Source organism: Oryctolagus cuniculus, chromosome 12 (assembly GCF_964237555.1).
Source record: "Oryctolagus cuniculus chromosome 12, mOryCun1.1, whole genome shotgun sequence".
NCBI lineage: Eukaryota > Metazoa > Chordata > Mammalia > Lagomorpha > Leporidae > Oryctolagus > Oryctolagus cuniculus.
Window position 1 is genome coordinate 111,573,641 of NC_091443.1, and position 21,211 is coordinate 111,594,851.

The window sequence follows — 21,211 nt, forward strand, 5'->3', positions numbered from 1 at the left end:
TGACGTTTTTCACCTGGAAACTCACAGGGCTGCTCCTCCTGAAGCACCCACTTCCTTCGCAGCACCAGAGGGCCACCCTCCATCCACTACGGAGCCTGGATCCAGTGACCAGTGGCCACCCTCCATCCGCTACAGAGCCTGGATCCAGTGAGCAGTGGCCACCCTCCATCCGCTATGGAGCCTGGATCCAGTGAGCAGGGATGGGGGATAAACACTGCCGATACCCAGGGTTTCCTGTGGGGAGCAACTGGGAGCAACTCGGACTAGACTAAGTTACTGGAATTAAGACTTATTCTATGCATCTGCTCTCCCACAATATGGCGCTGGGAGAGAAGAAAACAGCTTCTACACAGCTGCCTCCAGTTCAGCCAATAAACTGTAGGACTTGCTCCTGATTGGAGGAGAGCAGTGTACTCGGCGTGTGGGCAGCCGAGTTGGGATTGGCAGAGGAGGACTATAAAGGAGGAGAGAGACGGCATGCACCAGGAAATTCTAAGGGGAACATCTAAGGGGAACATCTGAGCAGCCCCCGAGAGAGCCGGCCGGCGGTGTGCCACTCCCCTGCGGAAGTGGGGAAAGTGGCAGGGGGAACCGCCCTTCCACGGAGGTGGAAGGGACAGTAGCCAACCCGGGAAGAACCAGCAGCAAACCCGGGAAGGGCCGAGCAGACGAAAGAACAGCGCAGGGTCCTGTGTCGTTCCTCCACGAAGAGGGGGAGCGACATAATGGTGCCGTGACTCGGATATGAAGCCTAGGCAGGGCTTAGTGTCGTTCCTCCACGAAGAGGGGGAGCGACATAATGGTGCCGTGACTCGGATAGGAAACCTAGGACGGATAGGAAACTTAGGAGGGAAGAAACGGGAAAATTTCGGAGAGAGAGACTAGCAAACAGCCTAGGGAAAAGCCGGACGAAAAAGGTGCCGGAAAAAGCTATTGAAAGCCTAGGCATAGACTCGGATACGCACTACGGGGGGAAGCTGGGAGAAATCTCTAAGGTCAAAAGCGAAAGTGAAAGCTAGAACAAACAGACTTGGATACGGACTGTGGGGAGAAGCCAGGAGAAATGAGGGAGGAATATTGTTGGAAGAAAGCTTGGGGAAACATACCGGGTAGAGAAAAATGTTAGGGAAATTGAAGCCGCGGGGGGCAGGCCGAGGCGGAGACGAAAGCCACTTTGGGATTCTCAAGTTAGCCCGGGAATAAGGGGCGAAAAGTTAAAACCAGAAGCGGAAACGTAAGCCAGGATGGAATCCGTCTGATTAGCCCGGGGAGCAAAGGACGGGAAGCCAAATCGTGGGGCGGAAACGTGAGCTGGGTTGAATTCGCCAGGTTAGCCCGGGGAACTTAGATTGAATGCTAGTGGCAGAGACGTAAGCTACGCTGTGTGACTCGCGGAAGCCGCCGCGCGCAGAGAGAGCGTGCGGGGCACAAGTAGATAGGGAACGCTGGGCTAGTGCGAGACCGCGGAGTGTGCATGCGAAGCCGAGCGGCTCAGAGCCGGGAAGTCGCCGAGAAGCAGCCTCGGGGCGGGCGCCGGGAAGCCGCAGGGATAAGAGAAACAGAAGTTTAGAAGTAAAATGAGAGAAATAGGAATGCTGGTAGATAGAAGTAAAACAGGAGAAATAGGAATGCCCGGAGATAGAGAAATAGAGAAATAGAAAGGCCTCCCCACAACACAGCAATGAGAGAGCTTGGATTCGGTCTGCCTGATTAGGAAGGCGGTGAGCACCTGCGGGTGGCTAGCAGCTTATGTGCCACAGGTCACCGAAGACAGGCACGTTATCAATACCAATAAGTCACCCCACAACATGGCAATGAGAGAGCTTGGATTCGGTCTGCCTGATTAGTGAGGCGGTGAGCACCTGCGGGTGGCTAGCAGCTTATGTGCCACAGGTCACCAAAGACAGGCACGAATTAACATCAATAAGTCTCCCCACAATACCTTGGATTCGGTCTGCCTGATTAGTAAGGCGGTAAGCACCAACAGGCGGCTCGACCAGAGTATGAGCTGCAGGTCACCGAAGATAGGCACGAATCAACACCAATAAGCCTCCCCACAATATGGCAATGAGAAGGCTTGGATTCGGTTTGCCTGATAGGGCTTGTAAGCACCTGCAGGCAGAGCAGAGCATGCGCTGCAGGGCACCGAACACAGGCACGCATCAGCGCCTGAAAACCTCCTCACAACATGGTGAAGAGAGGACCCGGATTCGGTTTGCCTGATTGATAGGACTTGTAAGAACCTGTGGCAACTCTAGCAAGCAGAGCAGAGTGTGTGCCGCGGGACACCGAAGACAGGCGCGTATCAATGCCAAAAAATAAAAAGAAAGGGGGATCTGTGGGGAGCAACTGGGAGCAACTCGGACTATACTGTTACTGGAATTAAGACTTATTCTATGCATCTGCTCTCCCACAATATGGCGCTGGGAGAGAAGAAAACAGCTTCTACACAGCTGCCTCCAGTTCAGCCAATAAACTGTAGGACTTGCTCCTGATTGGAGGAGAGCAGCGTACTCAGCGTGTGGGTAGCAGAGTTGGGATTGGTGGAAGAGGACTATAAAGGAGGAGAGAGGCCGGCGCCGCGGCTCACTAGGCTAATCCTCCGCCTAGCAGTGCCGGCACACCGGGTTCTAGTCCCGGTTGGGGCGCCGGATTCTGTCCCGGTTGCCCCTCTTCCAGGCCAGCCCTCTGCTGTGGCCAGGGAGTGCAGTGGAGGATGGCCCAGGTGCTTGGGCCCTGCACCCCATGGGAGACCAGGAAAAGCACCTGGCTCCTGGCTCCTGTCATCAGATCAGCGCGGTGCGCCGGCCGCAGCGCGCCGGCCGCGGCAGCCATTGGAGGGTGAACCAACGGCAAAGGAAGACCTTTCTCTCTGTCTCTCTCTCTCACTGTCCACTCTGCCTGTCAAAAAAAAAAAAAAAAAAAAAAAAAGGAGGAGAGAGACAACATGCACCAGGAACATCTAAGGGGAACATCTGAGCAGCCCCCGAGAGAGCTGGCCGGCGGTGTGCCGCTCCCCTGCGGAAGTGGGGAATGTGGCAGGGGGAACCGCCCTTCCACGGAGGTGGAAGGGACAGTAGCCAACCCGGGAAGAACCAGCAGCAAACCCGGGGAGGGCCGAGCAGACGAAAGAACAGCGCAGGGTCCTGTGTCGTTCCTCCACGAAGACGGGGAGCGACAGTTTCCCACGGACGCTGAGCGACTGTGGGCCAGCGATGCAACAGGCTACGCCTGAGCTGCTGGAGCACTACCCTTACAAAACAGCAGCCGCTGCGGGGAGAATACGCGGGAGCGTGGAGCGGGAAGGAAGAAGAGACAAGGCGCAAACGTGGCCACGACCCCTGCGCCACGGGACGCCACAGGACGCCGTGGGCGGCACTCACCTTGGTGTTGCACAGCTTGTACTGCCGGTAGGCGCCGATGCAGGAGATGGCGGTGGAGCGGGGAGGCTGCAGGAAGCTCTGAGCTGTGCCAGGGGCCCCCGCGGCATGGCTGCTGCTCGTGTCTGGGCTTTGGAAGAGACTTGAAGCCGCAGGGAAGCCCTGGTCCTGGGTCAAAGGCAGCTGGTAGCTGGAGGCCTCGGAGGCCTGCAGCCCGAAGTGAGGGCTGCGGGCACCGTGGTAGCCAGGCGCATGCTGGGGGCCCTGCTGGGGCGCTGGGCCATAGCCAGGCCCAGGAGCCGCCGCGGCCTGGGCCCTGGCCTGGCCGGAAGGGGGCCTCTGTCTCCGCAGCCTCTGCGGTGGGTGCTGCGTGGAGTCCATCTGCAGCGGGAAGATGTACGGGGCCTTGCCGTAGCCGTACCTGCCGGGGCCGATGGCGCCGTGCGTCCTGCCCCTAGAGAGACACACACAGGGGAGATGCAGTCAGTGGCTTTCCCGGTAACCCAAAAGCTCCGGTGTAGGCCAGGAAGGACCCAAAGCTTGGGGGGCCTGCAGTGGGCCTGGGAGGGAGGGAGCAGCACGCAGGCTGGAATGGACAGGGGTTCCACAGAGGGCGCAAGCAAACAGGGGCGCCCACAGGGCATGCGCAGCGATGACCGTGGGGGCGGGGACAGGAAGCCGAGGTCGGCCAGGGGTTCTGACCGCAGAGTCCGGCATTTGTGTAGGGGGCCGGAAGTCACAGAGGGGATCTTGAAGAAATACAGAGGTAAGAGTGTAACGTGAACCACAGACACCTGCCCACTGGCTTTTACTTTCCGGTTATTCAACCACGCCTAGTACTGCAAACCCTGTTCCCACTACCACCCGCACCGGACAGCTTTTCCCGAGAGGGAGTCAGCCAGGGCAGCAGTGCCGCTGAGGCCGAGGCCCGCCTCCCAGCAAGCGCAACCTGGGGAACCTCCCGGAGGGGTGCGGCCAGCTGTCCCCCACCCCGGGGGTCCCACGCTGAGAGGCGACCTCTGGGGAACCTCCCGGAGGGGGTGCGGCCAGCTGTCCCCCACCCTGGGGGTCCCGCACCGAGAGGCGACCTCTGGGGAACCTCACAGAGGGAGTGTGGCCAGCTGTCCCCCACCCCGGGGGTCCCGCGCCGAGAGGCTACCTCTGGGGAACCTCACAGAGGGAGTGCGGCCAGCTGTCCCCCACCCCGGGGCTCCCGCGCCGAGAGGCGACCTCAGACTTGTGTGTAAAACGACTGAGTCGGGTGAATGGCCCCCAAGGTCCCTGAGACTGACTATGCTTTCCAGAGTTCAGGGTGACTCGTTCTGTACTTGCATCAACTTGGGAAGGCGTCCAGGAAGGCCCCATTAAAATGTGCGCGTTAATAACGCCATCGAGGGAGACGCTGACGACCTGCTTCCTGCGGCACAGAAGTTCCGGGAGCACAGCTAAGCACAGACATCCCTGCCGCTGGCTCTCCTCCTCCTTAGCAGCCTGGCTTTGAGAGCCAACGCTCAGGGGCGGGTCTTGCTGTAGGATTTCTCAATCTGGCCAACAGCAGGGGCCCTGTGAACAATGGGGACTCCGTGACGCAGTTAGCTCAGCCTAAGCAGGTGCACGTGGGGCTGCCAGGGTCCCTGCCTGGGCTACAGTGTCACTCGCAGGCCGTGGAGGACCTCCTGAAAGCTGAGAGGGAGTTCCAGGGTCCTCCCTGATGGGACAGGGCAGGGAGGCCCCGGCTCAGAGGGCCTGGGCCGGCCAAGGCGCCACATTTCCAACAAGCCCCGCCCACGACAGGCCAAAGGTAGCAACCCATCTGTCCATCAACCAACCAGCACAGGGAGCAGGCATACAGAGTATCACCACTGGGTTTGGGGATGGGGGCTGGCAGACAGGGGATGAGCCACATGAAGGAACTCAGACACAGCCCAGGGACTACATCTGCAGAAACAGCCCAGAGGCAGGGACGTGCCGGGGCGGGGGCGCGGGGCGACTGCTGAGACCGAGGGTCTCCTTCTGGGAGAAGAGGGAAATGTTCTCTAAATAGACATGGGGTGGACACACAACCTCAGGAATGCTCAGAAGCTCCTGGGTCGTGGACTTGGACAAGGCGAGCAAACTGTCTCAATAAAACTGGTTTTTCTTTAAAATGAGAGCAGGAGGAACTCGGTTACGGAGCCCCAGCTGGGCTGCTGATGGGGCTAAGTCTGAAGCCGATTTTTTTAAATATTCATTTGTTTGATAGGCAGAGTTTCAGAGAAAGGGAGATATTCCTTCCATCCACTGGTTCACTCCCAGCCAGGGTTAGGCCAGGCTGAAGTCAGGAGCCAGGAGCTTCTTCTGGGTCTCCCACATGGGTGCTGGGGCCCAAGCACTCGGGCCGGCCCCTGCTGCTTTCCCAGGTGTGTTAGCTGGGTGCTGGATCTAAAGTGGAGCAGCGGGACTCGAATCAGCACCCACATGGGATGCAGGTGTCACCGGCGGCAGTTTAACCGACTAGCCCACACCACCGGCCCCCTGGAGCAGATTTTGTCATTTGTTCTCCATAGTCTGCTCCAGCCACACTCGACAAACCGGATGGGGTAGAGGCGGGCTGCGGGTGGGGGTGAGAAGCCCTTACCCGTGATTTTCCCATGCCAGACAAAGGCACAGCCCTGCCCCCCACCCCCCCACGCCCCTGTGTTGCTCTAGGACAAGTGTCTACGGTGAGGGTTCCAGCCCCAGTTCACCCAACAGGGCCCGCGGAAGCTGCTGTTTCCGGAGAGGACGCCTGTGGCAGCACCTGTCCCTGTCCTAGGCTGGCTGCCAGCCGGGCACTGGACGCCGGACACTCAGCGTGGCGATTCAACACAGACACCACACCTGAGCTCCCTCCGCGTGGCCCTGCCCTGCCCACTCCCCCACTGCTCTCTCCTGTCTCCCCCTCCAGCACATCAGGCCCATGTCCCCGACACCTCCAGCTTGGTGACCCTGTGAAAACCACACGGCTGTGACCCAGCAGTCCTGGGCCCCCGCAGAGCTGCACATGCCTGCACTGCAGCCCAGCCTCATGGCGCTTCCCCGCCTCTGTCTCACGGCGGGGTCGGAATCTCCTGGAACACTCAGCGCTGCAGGCTCTGGGCCTGCACCTGCGAGGAGCTGGGGTGGGGCCTGGGAATTGGCATTTCTAGCAGGCTCCCAGGTGACAGGGGGGCCCCGAGGGCCACCTCCCTCCTGGCATCAACACCTGGAGAACAAACAGAGGCCCAGCTTTTGTTCCCACAGCAGGGAGGAATGCAGAGGTCAAGGGTGCTCCAGGCAGGCGGGCAGGGCCCAGAGCCACCCAGGCTGCTTGGACTTGCAGACTCCCCATGTTGGTTTCCACCTGGCTCCCTTGAGAGCCCAGTCAAGGCTTGGTAAGAGCGCCCCTCCCTCTCAGCTGTGCCAATAGGAGCCACCCACGGGCCAGAGCAGCCAACACAGGGGACAGCCTGAGGGCCCCCAGGACAGGAGCCCAGCAAGGGAGGAAGGTGGCACAGAGTCAGGTTCTATAATCAAGCCTCCTGTGGTCACGCATGCTGCTGTCACCCATCCTGTCGTCATGTCTTGTGGTTGGTCACATGTCCTGTGGTCACACATCCTGTGGTCACACGTCTGTGGTCACCCATCTTTTGGTGACATGTCCTATAGTCACATTATCTGTGGTCAGGTGTGCTGTGGTCACCCATCCTGTGGTCACATGTCCTGTGGTCAGGTGTCCTGTGGTGGCGCAACTGTGATCACACATCTGTGGTCACATGTCAGGTATACTGTGGTCAGGTATCCATGGTCACCCATCCTGTGGTCTGGTGTCTGTGTTCACCCCGTCCTGTGGTCAGGTGTCCGTGGTCACCCCATCCTGTGGTTAGGTGTTCATGGTCACCCCATCCTGCGGTCAGGTGTCAGTGGCCACCCATCCTGTGGTCACACGTCTGTGGTCAGTGTTCTGTGGTCAGGTGTCTGTGGTCAGTGTCCTGAGGCCAAGTGTCCGCCCAGGAAGACGATATCTGGAGGATCCAGCCCCGCGCACCCCTGGCCCCCGGCAATCGCTTCTCCTCAGGGTGCTGGAAGGACCCTGAAGATAACAGATGCAAAGGTCGGCAAGAGAGAACGCCCTTCCTTGGGGAAGCCGGGAGCTGTCGGTCAGGACCCAAGGTCTGGGGCGCGGACGGGGGCGTCACAGCTGGGGTGGCGCTGGGGCCCCGGCCAGGACCCAGGTCGGGGGAGTCACAGCTGGGGTGGCGCTGGGACCCCGGCCAGGACCCAGGTCGGGGGCGTCACAGCTGGGGTGGCGCTGGGGCCCCGGCCAGGACCCAAGGTCTGGGGGAGTCACAGCTGGGGTGGCGCTGGGACCCCGGCCAGGACCCAGGTCGGGGGCGTCACAGCTGGGGTGGCGCTGGGGCCCCGGCCAGGACCCAAGGTCTGGGGGAGTCACAGCTGGGGTGGCGCTGGGACCCCGGCCAGGACCCAGGTCGGGGGCGTCACAGCTGGGGTGGCGCTGGGACCCCGGCCAGGACCCAGGTCGGGGGAGTCTCGGCTGGGGTGGCATTGGGGCCCCGGCCAGGACCCAGGTCGGGGGCGTCTCGGCTGGGGTGGCGCTGGGACCCCAGCCAGGACCCAAGGTCTGGGGGAGTCACAGCTGGGGTGGCGCTGGGACCCCGGCCAGGACCCAGGTCGGGGGCGTCACAGCTGGGGTGGCGCTGGGGCCCCGGCCAGGACCCAGGTCGGGGGCGTCTCGGCTGGGGTGGCATTGGGGCCCCGGCCAGGACCCAGGTCGGGGGCGTCTCGGCTGGGGTGGCGCTGGGGCCCCGGCCACCTGTCCAGACAAAGGCAGAGTAGGAGAAGCCTCCAGGCCCTCAGCAGAAGTCAGGCCTGGGGGTGGAAGCGGCAGACGTCCCAGGAACAGAGGGACTTCCTGCTTTGTCGGGGGGAGCCACGGCCAGATGGGGGCACACGGATTTAGAAAGCACACTGGAGACACTAAGCAGAATCCTCATCACGCCCCTATTTATACTTGCACAAAAAGAAAGAGGGGTCAGCGAGTGTGGCGGTTAAACCTCCGCCCGAGCCACAGCACCCGTATCGGAGCACTGCTGAGTCCCGGCCGCTCCGCGTCCGGTCCAGCTCCCTGCCTACGCGCCTGGGAAAGCAGCAGAAGATGGCCCCCAAGCTCTTGGCACCCACGTGGGAGACCCAGATGGTGGCTATTGGGGAGCAAGCCAGGAAATGTGAGATCTGTCTCTCCCTCTGTCACTCTACCTTTCAAATAAATAAATAGCTTTTTAAAAAATAAAGAGGAAAAAAAATGGAAAAAGCACATAGATCTACAGCTGCGTGGACATGCAGGGTGCCCCTCTGCATGGACACAAGTGGAACTCCAGACATGGAGAGCCCCCAGGGGCCGGCTGGCAGGTGGAGTCGCCTGTCCCTCCTCAGCCTTCGGTTCAACATGAAGAAAGCGTTCGGTTTGTGTGTGTGTGTGTGTGTGTGTGTGTGTGTGTATGTGTGCACAGGTTTTCAAGATACAACTGTGATATTACAAAGCCACACACCAAGCTGCTCTGTGCTCAGTGTTTTAAATGCACGGGGCAGGGGAGACCCTAAGAAGCAGGGGCGAGGCTCTCCCGTGAGAATGCAGAAGACAAGAAACTCAGTGGGCCGTCACACACTCACACACGCACACCTGGGGCTGGGTACCAACTCTCCACCATCCCTGCCTGTGTGTGGGCTGCGGCCCCCACGACTGGGCACCGCCAGGGAGTGGGAAGGGCTCTGAGAGACGGAGCAGCCCACGGCGCACCCCTGCCCTGCAGCGGGAAGCCCCCAGCCCAGGAGGAAGCTTCCGAGAGCGGAACACCAGGGCCACGCAGGCTGCAGGGAAGGGCAGTGGTTCTGTCCGTGGTGACCAACACAGCCAGCAGCATCCCTGCCTGCCGGGGAACCAGGGCGGAACCTCGCAGGCCCTGCGCTTCTGTCTCCACTGCGTTGACCTGCTGAGCGCAGCCCAGGTGTCCCCAACACCGAAAGGCTCACCTATGCCTGGAAACCGAAGCTCACAGCCAGAGGGCTCGGTGTGTATCGGGGCTCAGTCTCTCTCTCCAGATTCCACCCTGCAGGAACCCCCCAGACACAGCCCTGTCTCAGGGGCCGGAGGCTCCTGGGCACCAAGGCCCCAGCTGGCATCCCACCTTCCCTTCCTCCCCGCCTCCCATGCACCTGCACTTCCAGGCCCACTGAGAGGACATTTCTAAATGTTCATGGGAAGCAGAATTAAAAGCTGGGTGCATTTTGGTGTAAAAGAATAACTGAAATCCCCGCATACAAGGGGGCTTTGAAAGCTGAAGAACAGCATATGCTATGAAAAAACTTGCACAGGATTCAAAAAAGAATTGCATCAAAACCAGCTGCTCTTTCAGTTCCATGTGTACAAGAAGTTTCTGAGTTGGCCATGTTCACGCTGGCTCGTCCTGTGCTTCCCACCCACACACACGTGGTCAGTGCTCCATGGCGGCAGGGAGTGGGGGGAGGCTGCTTGCACCCCTCCGCCGAGGTGGCGGCACTGGAGCTGGGCTCAGCGTGCAGGAAGGCCTGGCTGGCTCGCCAGTCTCGGCTCTCCAGGGCGTTTCTCACGCCTGGGGGACAGACTGGGGTCCGACACAGAGGCACTGTGTGAATGCTGAAATAGCGCACCTGGGGGACCAGCACTTAACTGCCAAAGGGTGCATAAAGCCCACTGCTGCAGAGGCAAAACGGCCCAGGTCCCCATCAGCAGCCCCCACACCTGGGCGGGAAGCGAAGGCAGCTGGTGGGATTGGGTCGGGGCCAGTGACCCTGCAGACAGACCCTCATGAAGGAGAATGGGGGTCTGTGTGTGTGTGGGGGGGTGTTCAGGGAGCCCAGACCCAGAGCTGTTCAGAAGGCAGCTGCAGCCTTGGCAAACCGAGAGCCCCGTCTGCTAACATGTGCCCTGGTGCATCATGAGGCCTGCCCAGGAGAGCAAGGGTGCTGAGTGTGAAGCTCACAGAAGCAGCTGCCGCTGGTCTGGTGGGGTGCAGACACCACCCCAGAAACTCAGGAGAGCCAGGAGCCCTGCCAGGGCTGCTCTGGGTGGTACTGTACGTGGTGTCTACTCCAAGAAGCAAAGCGCCGATGGTCTAGGGAAGAGAACACAATGCTGATGGAAGGAGAGCTGCCCCGGAGCCCACGGCGAGGCACACACCGTGCACGTGGAGCTGCAGGTGTAGCTGCCGCTGGCGCCGTGCGGCCAAGGGCTGGCTGGAAGAGGCAGCCGACTGCTTTGCTCTGAGCCCTCAGGAAAAAGGATCCCACTGGCTTCCAGAGACATGGGGGCAGCCACAGATTTGTCCTGACCAAGGAGAAGGGAAAGAATCAGGAGGCGAGGACCCCAGGCAACAGGAGCGGAAGGGTGGTTGTGGGGCAACTCCAAGGGTAAAGTCCCTTGTGCATCGGGAACCCAAGGTCCGGGAAGGCCCCACCCTCAGTGACCCACCCACCATGGGGCCCCCAGACCCATATCCCAAAATAAAATGCAGGGCAACCTCGCAGAGATCTGTAGCCAGACCTCGGGAGGAACCTGGGCGCATCTCCAGCCCTCTCTCCTCTCCTAGGACCGGGTCTGGCCATCAGCCAGGGTCTCCAGGACAGGGCCCCCACACTCACGCTGCTGCACCCTGCAGCGGGCCTGGCCCCTGGGATCACCCAGGTACCTATTCAGTGGGGCCTCGTTCCAGCCGCGGGATGGGTGAGTGGGCATTCAAGACAGCAGGGATCAGCGGGCGAGCAAAGGAGAGGGCTGTCCTGCCCTATTTCCTGCCTGAAGACCCAGAGGGGAAGAGAGCGAGGGGCAGAGGGGACGGCAGGCGATGCCCAGGTATCCATCAGACTGACCAGAGTAGCCGCATGCTACTGTGTGGTCCCAGGGGTGTCATTCCACGTCTCCTGTGCGCCAGGGACACAGGGATGGCAATGCCAGCCTCCCGGAGCCATCGTCCAGTGACTGACACCTGACAACAGCGAGGACCTGACAGGTCAGAGCTGCGGGCCTCCCGTCCCCACCCCAACACGTGAGGACCACGGCAGAGACAGCCATGCCTGAAAGGCTGGGAAGAGGCTGCGGCTTCATCACCAGCAGAGCGGCGATGGGTCTAACAAGCCCACAGTCCCTGAGCTCTTACGGAGGAACCAGCGGGATTTCTCCCTTCCTGAGCTGCCTCTTGTGCTCCGTCCTGGGCCACCCTTTCCTGGCACCCGCCTACCACCCCGCCACCACGACATTTCTCTCTGTCGTAAACAGGAAACACGCAGGGGGATGACCGTGTGGGAAGAATGATGCGTGGCCGTCTTCCCCGCCTCCGAGGAAGCACTCCAGGGCAAATCTGTGCACACAGCCAAGCGCAGAAGGAGGGGCGGCTCCAGGGCCTGACTCGGTCCCCAGGGGCGGCTAGCGTGGTGCCGAAACAGCCCTCTCGGCGTGCAGGCAGCCGCCCCGACCACCCCTGCCAAGTGCTCTGCACCTGTCACCGCAGAGCAGGTGGCTGCTCCCACCTTACGCCTGAGCCTGACGCAGTGACTGGCAGTGTGGCTAGTCGGCGCGCGTGAACGGACTCGGCGCAGCAGGTGCACGGCGGGCTCGTGCTCAGCCAAGCAGCGGCAGGCAACGCCTCGCCCACACACCAAGCCCCCGTCCACGGAGGGTCTCAGGCATGGGCTGCTGCGAGTGAAGAGGGACTGGGGGAACGACCGTTCACCCCCAAAGCCAGGACGGAAAAGCTCTCGGCACTGACACAGACGAGCCGTGCTCCAGTCATGGAGGGAAAGGCGAGGCCTGGCTGCTGTGGTCAGGACCCACGAACGGCACTGCGGGCTACCAAGAGGACCAGACGCGCGCCGAGGGCCGGGCCTGACCTGGGCACTCGAGCGGGAGTGAAGGCTGAAGCCCGGTGGCTCGGGCCACACTCTCAGGTGCCTGCCGAGTGCCTCACGCGCGGGACCCTGCCCATCAGGAAAGGGCCAATAGGGTTGGTTAACGCACACGAATGCCAGGAAGTTTAGTCCAGAGCCTCGGACTGTGCACTGCACTCTGCAAACCCCGCCCACGTGCAGACGAGGGCATCGCGGCCGCCAACAGGCGCGAGGGAGGGTCCCAGCATGAGCGTGAGACCCCTTCTGGGATCCACATGTCCACAGCCATCGTGCCCGCCCCACAACCCCACGCAGAGCCAGAGGCACGGATGGCTTGGAGAGGGTTCCAGGCTGTGCTGCTGTCAGGGGTCGATGCACTCTTTTTTTTTTTATTATTATATATATATATATATATTTTGACAGGCAGAGTGGACAGGGAGAGAGAGAGAGAGACAGAGAGAAAGGTCTTCCTTTGCCATTGGTTCACCCCCCAATGGCTGCCGCGGCTGGCGCATTGTGGCCGGTGCACCGCGCTGATCCGATGGCAGGAGCCAGGTGCTTCTCCTGGTCTCCCATGGGGTACAGGGCCCAAGCACTTGGGCCATCCTCCACTGCACTCCCTGGCCACAGCAGAGAGCTGGCCAGGAAGAGGAGCAACCGGGACAGAATCCGGCGCCCCAACCGGGACTAGAACCCGGTGTGCCGGCGCCGCAAGGCGGAGGATTAGCCTAGTGAGCCGTGGCACCGGCCAATGCGCTCTTTGTTCCGATGACTAATGAAATACCTTGCACTGAATGAGGTACAAAATGCCGCGGGAACGAGCAAGGCCCTCTGCAGCCCGGTCTGAGGGCAGCGCTGCGCCGGAGCCTCCATCTGGCTGCAGGCTTTGCTAACCTCCAGGCAGAAGCACACAAACCAGCAGCCCAGGCTCCCCCAACAAACGCCCTCCCAGGAACGGCCAGGGTTTCCGAGAGGGACTGGAGCACACAAAACCACTTCTCCGGATGGCGTCGGCAGGCGGTGCCACGCCAGACAGCTTGGGGTTCTGCAACTCCCGCCTCAGACTCGACTTCCTCCCGGGGGGCGCGGGAGACACCAGGAGCGTGGAGAACGCAGATCCAGGGCGCTGCTTTCCCCACCACCCTTCCAGCGTGCCAGGACACCAAAGGCGGCCCCTCCCCCTGCCACGTGGCTTCCGCCCCCGCCCGGGGGGAACAAGGCTCCCCTACTAGCATGGAGGGCTGGGAAATCACACGTGGCTTCATGCGGCGTAACTAACACCAAGTTTGCCTCTCCGGCATCGTAAGGAGCCTCCGTGGCTCCAGCGGCCTTCGGGACAGAAGTAACACATTGCTCCCAACCATTCATGAGGAGACGCAAGGGCCTCCCACAACGAGGAAGGGGAGGGAGGAGCTGAGCAAACAAATGATCCCCACGGCCACCCGGACAGTGCCCCAGGGAGGCGGGAATTGGTGGGTAAACACCACGCACTCCATCTGCTTGAGATTCGAAACTTGGAAGCTTTCAAAGAAAACACACACACACACACAGCGCACAGATGTGCACAGACACGCATGCGCAGTCTTCAGAATGTTCACGGGAAACATGCATGATGGAAGGAAAGAATGGGTGGATTTCACTCACCTTTCAACTCCTCATTTCAGGAACCTCCTGCAGGGCCTTGCACGCATGCGAGAAATGACAGACAGGGACACGGGTCATCAGTGAGGGTAAGGATCAAGCATGCTTCCCGAGCGGAGTCTTACGGCTCGGCCCAGTACTTTCACAGGTGTCACCTCTCTGACCCCCACAAGAGGCCTGGGTGGTACACAGAGGACATAAAAGTACTCGGGTTTTATGGGCTACATTGCGGGGTCCCCGTGGGCCACCCTGCTGGCAATGCGTGCAGCTGGGAGGTGGGGTCTGCTCCCTTCTGGCCCCGGATTCCCGCCAGCTGGGCCAGAGCAGCACTAGCAGGGCAGTTGGGCGAAAGACCCCGAGGAGGAACGCACACCACGAGACACGTCTGCAGACGGGGTGGGGAGAGCTGCGAAGTCAGCAGCAAAACCATCCCGTGCGTCTGAGAGCAGGCGCCTGGGGGCCGCGTCTCCACCCCTCGGTCTCCTTCCACCGCATGGCTGGCAGGAACGACGCGGGGAACACTCAGAACGAACACTGGGCCCCATCACCCATCAGGACGCGGTGAGAGACCTTGGTGACTACGACAGAACAGGACACTTGTCTTTGACCATTGTGGGATCAAAGTACTCCGGAGGGCAGGGGAAGGAGCCCCGGCCTGGGATTCACAGCTGTGCCCTCTGCACCAGCTCTCCAGGCATCGGCTGTCTCCAGCCTCACTGTCAGGTCAAGAGAACACCAAGGCAGGGTGGGGTGTTGCCCCTTCCCGAGAGGCACACAGCCCCGACGACCGCAGAGAACACATCTGAGGTCGCTAAGCAATGAAGCTCCTGGTAAGGGTTCCAGCAACCTAACCCAAGGGCACGCCAAATGGGTGTAGAAAACAGAATTAAAAGGTAAGTTCACTTTGGTGGGAAAACTTTGAAATCCACACGTAGTTTATCGTCACATGCATGTCCCTGGAAGACTGCTCAGTGATGATTTCAATCTTTTTGGGGGGGGGGGGTCGGCACGGGAATGCATCGACCATGTAGTTCCACTAGGTTCTGAGGTCCCCCTGTGCACCTGAACCAAACCACAGGAGCAGCATCAGCCCCCACCAGGCATCCCACCTTCCCAGACTGACGTGGATGGGCACTGGTGCCACTGCCAAACGTTCAGCACTCGCAGGGCATCGATCGGGGAGCACGAGTGGACGATGCACTGCGCACCCTCACTTTAAACAGCAACACCGGCCACCACACTCTCAGCAATGAGCTTTCTCAAAAGGCTTCTGGTCTGATCCCCAAAGCAGCCTGTGCTCACTCCCTGTCTCCCGGGGTCACTCCCTGTCTCCCGGGGTCACTCCCTGTGTCTGGGGTCACTCCCTGTGTCCTGGGGTCACTCCCTGTCTCCTGGGGTCACTCCCTGTCTCCCGGGGTCACTCCCTGACTCCCGGGGTCACTTCCTGTCTCCTGAGGTCACTCCCTGTGTCTGGGGTCACTCCCTGTGTCCTGGGGTCACTCCCTGTGTCCCGGGGTCACTCCCTGTGTCCTGTGCTTACTCCCTGTCTCCCGGGGTCACTCTCTGTCTCCCGGGGTCACTCCCTGTCTTCTGGGGTCACTCCTTGTCTTCCGGGGTCACTCCCTGTGTCCCAGGGTCACTCCTTGTCTCCCGGGGTCACTCCCTGTCTCCTGGGGTCACTCCCTGTGTCCTGGGGTCACTCTCTGTCTCCCGGGCTCACTCCCTGTCTTCTGGGGTCACTCCTTGTCTCCTGGGGTCACTCCCTGTGTCCCGGGGTCACTCCCTGTCTCCCAGGATCACTCCCTGTCTCCCGGGGTCACTCCCTGTGTCCTGGGTCACTCCCTGTCTCCCGGGGTCACTCCCTGTCTCCCGGGCTCACTCCTTGTCTCCTGGGGTCACTCCCTGTCTCCTGGGGTCACTCCCTGTGTCCTGTGCTTACTCCCTGTCTCCCGGGCTCACTCCCTGTCTTCTGGGGTCACTCCCTGTGTCCTGGGGTCACTCCTTGTCTTCCGGGGTCACTCCCTGTGTCCCGGGGTCACTCCTTGTCTCCCGGGGTCACTCCCTGTCTCCTGGGGTCACTCCCTGTGTCCTGGGGTCACTCTCTGTCTCCCGGGCTCACTCCCTGTCTCCCGGGCTCACTCCTTGTCTCCTGGGGTCACTCCCTGTGTCCTGGGGTCACTCCCTGTCTCCCAGGATCACTCCCTGTCTCCCGGGGTCACTCCCTGTCTCCTGGGGTCACTCCCTGTGTCCTGGGGTCACTCCCTGTCTCCCGGGGTCACTCCTTGTCTTCCGGGGTCACTCCCTGTGTCCTGGGGTCACTCCCTGTCTCCCGGGGTCACTCCCTTTCTCCTGGGGTCACTCCCTGTCTCCTGAGGTCACTCTCTCATCGGCAGCCTTTACTGAGCCCCTGGGACCATTGACAGCCTCAGACTGTGACGGGCCCTTTATGCCTTGAGGTCTGGGTGGCCCTGGCGGCTTGCCCCGGGAAGCGCCCTCCTCACCCAGGCTCAGCTAAAGTCCTTCCCCTTAAAGTTATCCCCCTGTGCTTCCTCGTGGCGCTTTCCCTGGCTGCTCCGTCTTCCTCTCTCCTCTCTTCCCACACCCGGGCCTTGCTTCCAGCAGAGCCCTGGGTACTGGGACTCGGATGTGTTGGCGGTTTGCCTGTCTGCCTCATCCACCCCTCTAGCTTGGCCTGCGAGGATAAGGAACAAAGCCTCACTGCTGCTCTGTGCCACCAAATCCCAGCCACCCGCAACCCCACAGTGCAGTCCCACCCTTCTAGGAGGTGTCCTGGCCACGGCACCAACCCAAGTCCACAGCAGCCTGTGTTCATCCCTGGGGAAGAACTCCCACCACACTGCACCAGGTGGCTATCAGATGCACGTAAAACAGAATCAAGGGGCCGGCGCTGTGGCATAGCGGGTAAAGCCACCACCTACAGTGCCAGCATCCCATATGGGCACCAGTTCAAGTCCCGGCTGCTCCTCTTCCGATCCAGCTCTCTGCTATGGCCTGGAAAGCAGTAGAGATGACCCAAGTCCTTGGGCCCCTGCACCCTCATGGGAGATCTGGAAGAAGCTCCTGGATCCTGGCTTCAGATTGTCCCAGCTCTGGTGTGGCCAACTGGGGCGTGAACCAGCAATGGAAGACCTCTCTCTCTCTCTCTCTGTTTCTCTTTCTGTCTCTGTCTCTCTGTCTCTCTCTCTGCTTCTACCTTTCTATAACTCTGTCTTTCAAAAAAATAAACAAATATTTTGAAAAAAAAAAAAAAAAACAGAATCAAGAAGCTGGCACTGTGGCGCAGTGAGTGCAGTTGGGCATTGGTTTGAGTCCCAGCTGCTCCACTTCTGATCCAGCTCCCTGCTAATGGCCTGGGAAAGCAGCGGAAGACGACCCAAGTCCTTGGGCCCCTGAACTCAGAAGGAGCTTCTGAATCTTGGCTTTGGATCAGCACAGCTGCAGCCATTGCAGCCATCTGGGGAGTGAACCAGTGGATGGAAGACCTCTCTATGGGTCTCTACCTCTCTCTGTAACTCTGTCTTTCAAATAAATAAAATAAGTCTTTTAAAAAAAAAAAAGTAAAAACAGGCCAGCGCCATGGCTCAATAGGCTAATCCTCTGCCTTGTGGCAGTGGCACACCGGGTTCTAGTCCCAGTTGGGGCGCCGGATTCTGTCCTGGTTGCCCCTCTTCCAGGCCAGCTCTCTGCTGTGGCCAGGGAAGGCAGTGGAGGATGGCCCAAGTGCTTGGGCCCTGCACCCCATGGGAGACCAGGAGAAGCACCTGGCTCCTGCCATCGGATCAGCGCGGTGCACCGGGGCCGCAGCGCGCCGGCTGCAGCAGCCATTGGAGGGTGAACCAACGGCAAAGGAAGACCTTTCTCTCTGTCTCGCTCTCTCTCACTGTCCACTCTGCCTGTAAAAACAAACAAACAAACAAACAAAAAAAAACACAAAGTAATGCCTGAGTTGCCTCTGTCAATGAAGCCCTGAGTTTCTGAGGTGGCCTTAAAAGCTCCCCACAAGAAATTGGAGCCCATGGTACAGCCAGTTTCAGAGTGGTTATGTATCATAAAAGCTTTGGGATTAAGAGTCCAGAAAGATTTCCTTTTCCATATCACATAAAGAGGTGTTGGTTTATCTAGTTTGGCTTCATGAGCAAGTGTTACCTTTAACTTTTTCTGGAGGGGCAGGCACGAGAGAGTGGGAAGCAGTGCAGAGCTGGGTCTACACTGACCATGTGGCCTGCCTTGCCTGTCCCTGAAGAAGACATTTGCCCTCTGCTCTGGAGTTTGTCATTCGTATAGGGAGTGACACAGGTGCCCCACACAGGTCAGGACGGTGATGCTCATGTTGCAGGTGAAAGGACCCCCTCGCAGCCCAGCTTCCTGCTACTGCACTCCCTGGGAGGTGGCAGTGGCAGACCCACATGGAGCGCCCAGCTTTGGCCTGCCAGCCGCAGGCACTACAGGCGTTTGAGTGAACCAGCAGTGGGAGTGTGCTCAGTCCCCACTCTCCGTCATAAGAAAATGAAAATTTAAAATTTTCCAAGTAAAACAGACTACCTGGGACACATCCACAGCCTCCAAACCAGGATCCCCCTGGGCAGGGTAGAGATGGGGACCTTGGCCGCTCTAACCCGCTGCAAGAGACCCTGACACACATGTGCTGTCGGAGATTCCAGTGCATGCCCACCTGAGAGATCCCGAAACATGCTCACCAAAGTTGGGAAACCCTACCAACCAGTATCCAACCCCAACATTTCTTTCTATGGGAACCTGAGGCTGTAAAGACCAGGGGCCCCCAAACTTGGCTGGACTGGGATCCCACCATTGTCTGAGGGAGAACCCCAGAGGCTACTGTTGGTGTGGGGTGTTTCATGGATGGCAGAATCCCTAAAATAAGGGCAAAGGATTCCTGCGGTCAGCCAAGGCTGGAACCCTCTGCTCCACTTGGATCCAACCCCCAGCTCCTACAGCGGAGCAGGCCAGCTGGTGCCTGTTACACCAAGCTTGCACCTATGACCATGCAGAATCGATTCTTAGGCTTAAAAACATAACCGTCAGTTTACAAACAGCTTCGCCACACTGCTAGGAAGAGCCTCGAGTACCACATATTTATCCCAGAGTCTGACCATGTAGTGAAGCTCCATAAATCCTAGCTGGAAGGTGGAATGCTTCCACTCGTTAGCTGACTGCAATTACGTGGTCAGTTGCAAAGCTTAGGAAGGTCAAACAGCATCACCTGCTAGCTGACTAGCGCATGAGCACAGCAAGTTCATCTCTCTCAGACATCCGAACACCAACAGCCCTTGCATCAGACCTCAAAGAGAAACAGAGAGAGGCAGACAGCCATGCGGAGAACACGCTGACACTGCTTCTTGGGGTCTAATCCGCCGTGCAAGGTCTTAATGATGGGGCCACAGAAAGTGTGAGTGAGGTCCCTCCGCCGGAAACAGGACATATGTCCAAGCACAGGCCTCCCAGGCTGGTATTTGGATCGCTTCACCCGAAACTGTCAAATTGCCAGGACAGGGATAAAGACTTGTAGGAACTGCACAGTAAACAGTAACTGGCCCCTTGTCAATAAGCGAGGGGAAAAATGTCCAGCTGTCCCAGAGCAGGGGCTGGAATGGGAGCCTCGTCCTCCGGTGGCTCTCCCACGCTCTCACCACTAGTGCCACCTGCCCCTGCCCTGCCTACGCTGGCGCTGGCCGGGACCTGAGAGCCGCTGCACCACCTTCAAATCCCAGCTTTCCCAGGGTCTCCAGACAGTTCTGCTACCACCTAGGCCCCCCACGTTCCTCGGGGGACACCCAGAGCCATGACCACCTGTGTCTGAATCCCGACTGTGTGGCGTTGGGCCAGTGAGGCCACCTCTCTGGGGCTCCAGCCCCTCACTGCTAAAGCAAGGATGATGTTAGCACAGAGCTACCGGTGCACGGCGTGAGGTCCCCCCGCAGAACAGGCATTCCCAAGACTGAGCTGTCATCAATCACCAGGTTCTTCTCTTTCCTTTTGTTTCCACGCTTTTGTCAGTTTGGTTGCAAAACTCACTGGGCAGTAAAGCTGACCTTAACGGACATAAGGCTATTCATGGCTTTTTTTTTTTAATCCTACTGGGCATGATCACTCATCCATTCATCTCACTGCAGAAGCGACAATGCGCTTGGTTACGGGTGCCTCCATGCCATGGCCAGAATACCATTAATCTGTGGAATACGCCCGGACTCCCTCCCTAACACTGGCACAGCTCTGAATTGAAGGCTGCAGTGCTGTGGCTGGGGTGATGGGGAAAACACACGTCCAGCCACAGGAGGAGAAGCAGAAGCCCCAGCCCGGGCCGACTGGGTGCTTGGCTCGCCACGCAGGAGGAGGAGAACACAGCCGCACCCCTGCCCGCTGGCCTCTCTCTTCACCCTTCCTGCCAGGCCCTGGAGTTCCCTGTTCTCTCCTCCTCTCTTCCGTCCACCAGTGCAGTGGACAGGTGTGCGGCAGCGTGGCGCAACTGCACCTGGACACGAGGGTGAGGCAGCCCCTCACTCGGGACAGGCATGACCCTGGCCGGACACTCACGCAAGTATCCTTCAAGCACGGGGCGTGTCCCTGGCTCTCTGTGTCCTCTGTATCCCTTGTTTCCTACTGCTTTTCTGACAAGGATTTCCTCAGAGCCCACCAGGGACCCGACAGGCAATGCTGCGTGGAGCCCTCGTGGCACCCGTTGGGGAGCCCTCTCAGCCCGCGTTCCTGCTTCTGTGGAACTCCCTGCTCACACATTCACACCTCCCAGAGCTGCACCTGCTATTCTGGAGCCATTTCTAGGGTGTATTTTTCTTGATTATAAAAAAAAAAAAAAGAAGAAGAAAAAGGCCAGCACCGTGGCTCACTAGGCTAACCCTCCGCCTAGCGGCGCCGGCACACCAGGTTCTAGTCCCGGTCGGGGCACCAGATTCTGTCCCGGTTGCCCCTCTTCCAGGCCAGCTCTCTGCTGTGGCCCGGGAGTACAGTGAAGGATGGCCCAAGTGCCTGGGCCCTGCACCCCATGGGAGACCAGGATAAGCACCTGGCTCCTGCCATTGGATCAGCGCAGTGCACCGGGGCCGCAGCGTGCCGGCCACGGCGGCCATTGGAGGGTGAACCAATGGCAAAAGGAAGACCTTTCTCTCTGTCTCTCTCTCTCTCTCACTGTCCACTCTGCCTGTCAAAAAATAAATAAATAAAATAGAAGAAAAAAACACATCTTCATAACAGTGTGC

The 21,211-nt window shown here is 59.6% G+C and overlaps 1 protein-coding gene across 2 annotated transcripts in view; it reads right to left on the minus strand.

Annotated features, from left to right (window-relative positions):
• THSD4 (thrombospondin type 1 domain containing 4) overlaps positions 1-21,211 on the minus strand; it is a 399,410-nt gene that overhangs the window by 314,605 nt on the left and 63,594 nt on the right. The window contains exons 1-2 of one of the 2 annotated variants that reach the window (XM_070054745.1): positions 13,962-14,485; positions 3,384-3,834 (exon numbers count right to left, since the gene is read on the minus strand). In XM_070054745.1, the coding sequence (XP_069910846.1) occupies positions 3,384-3,761 (378 nt within the window). In that variant the 5' untranslated portion in view covers positions 3,762-3,834; positions 13,962-14,485. Of the gene's footprint in view, positions 1-3,383; positions 3,835-13,961; positions 14,486-21,211 lie in introns of those variants that run through there. The other variant, XM_070054744.1, reaches the window with a different exon arrangement.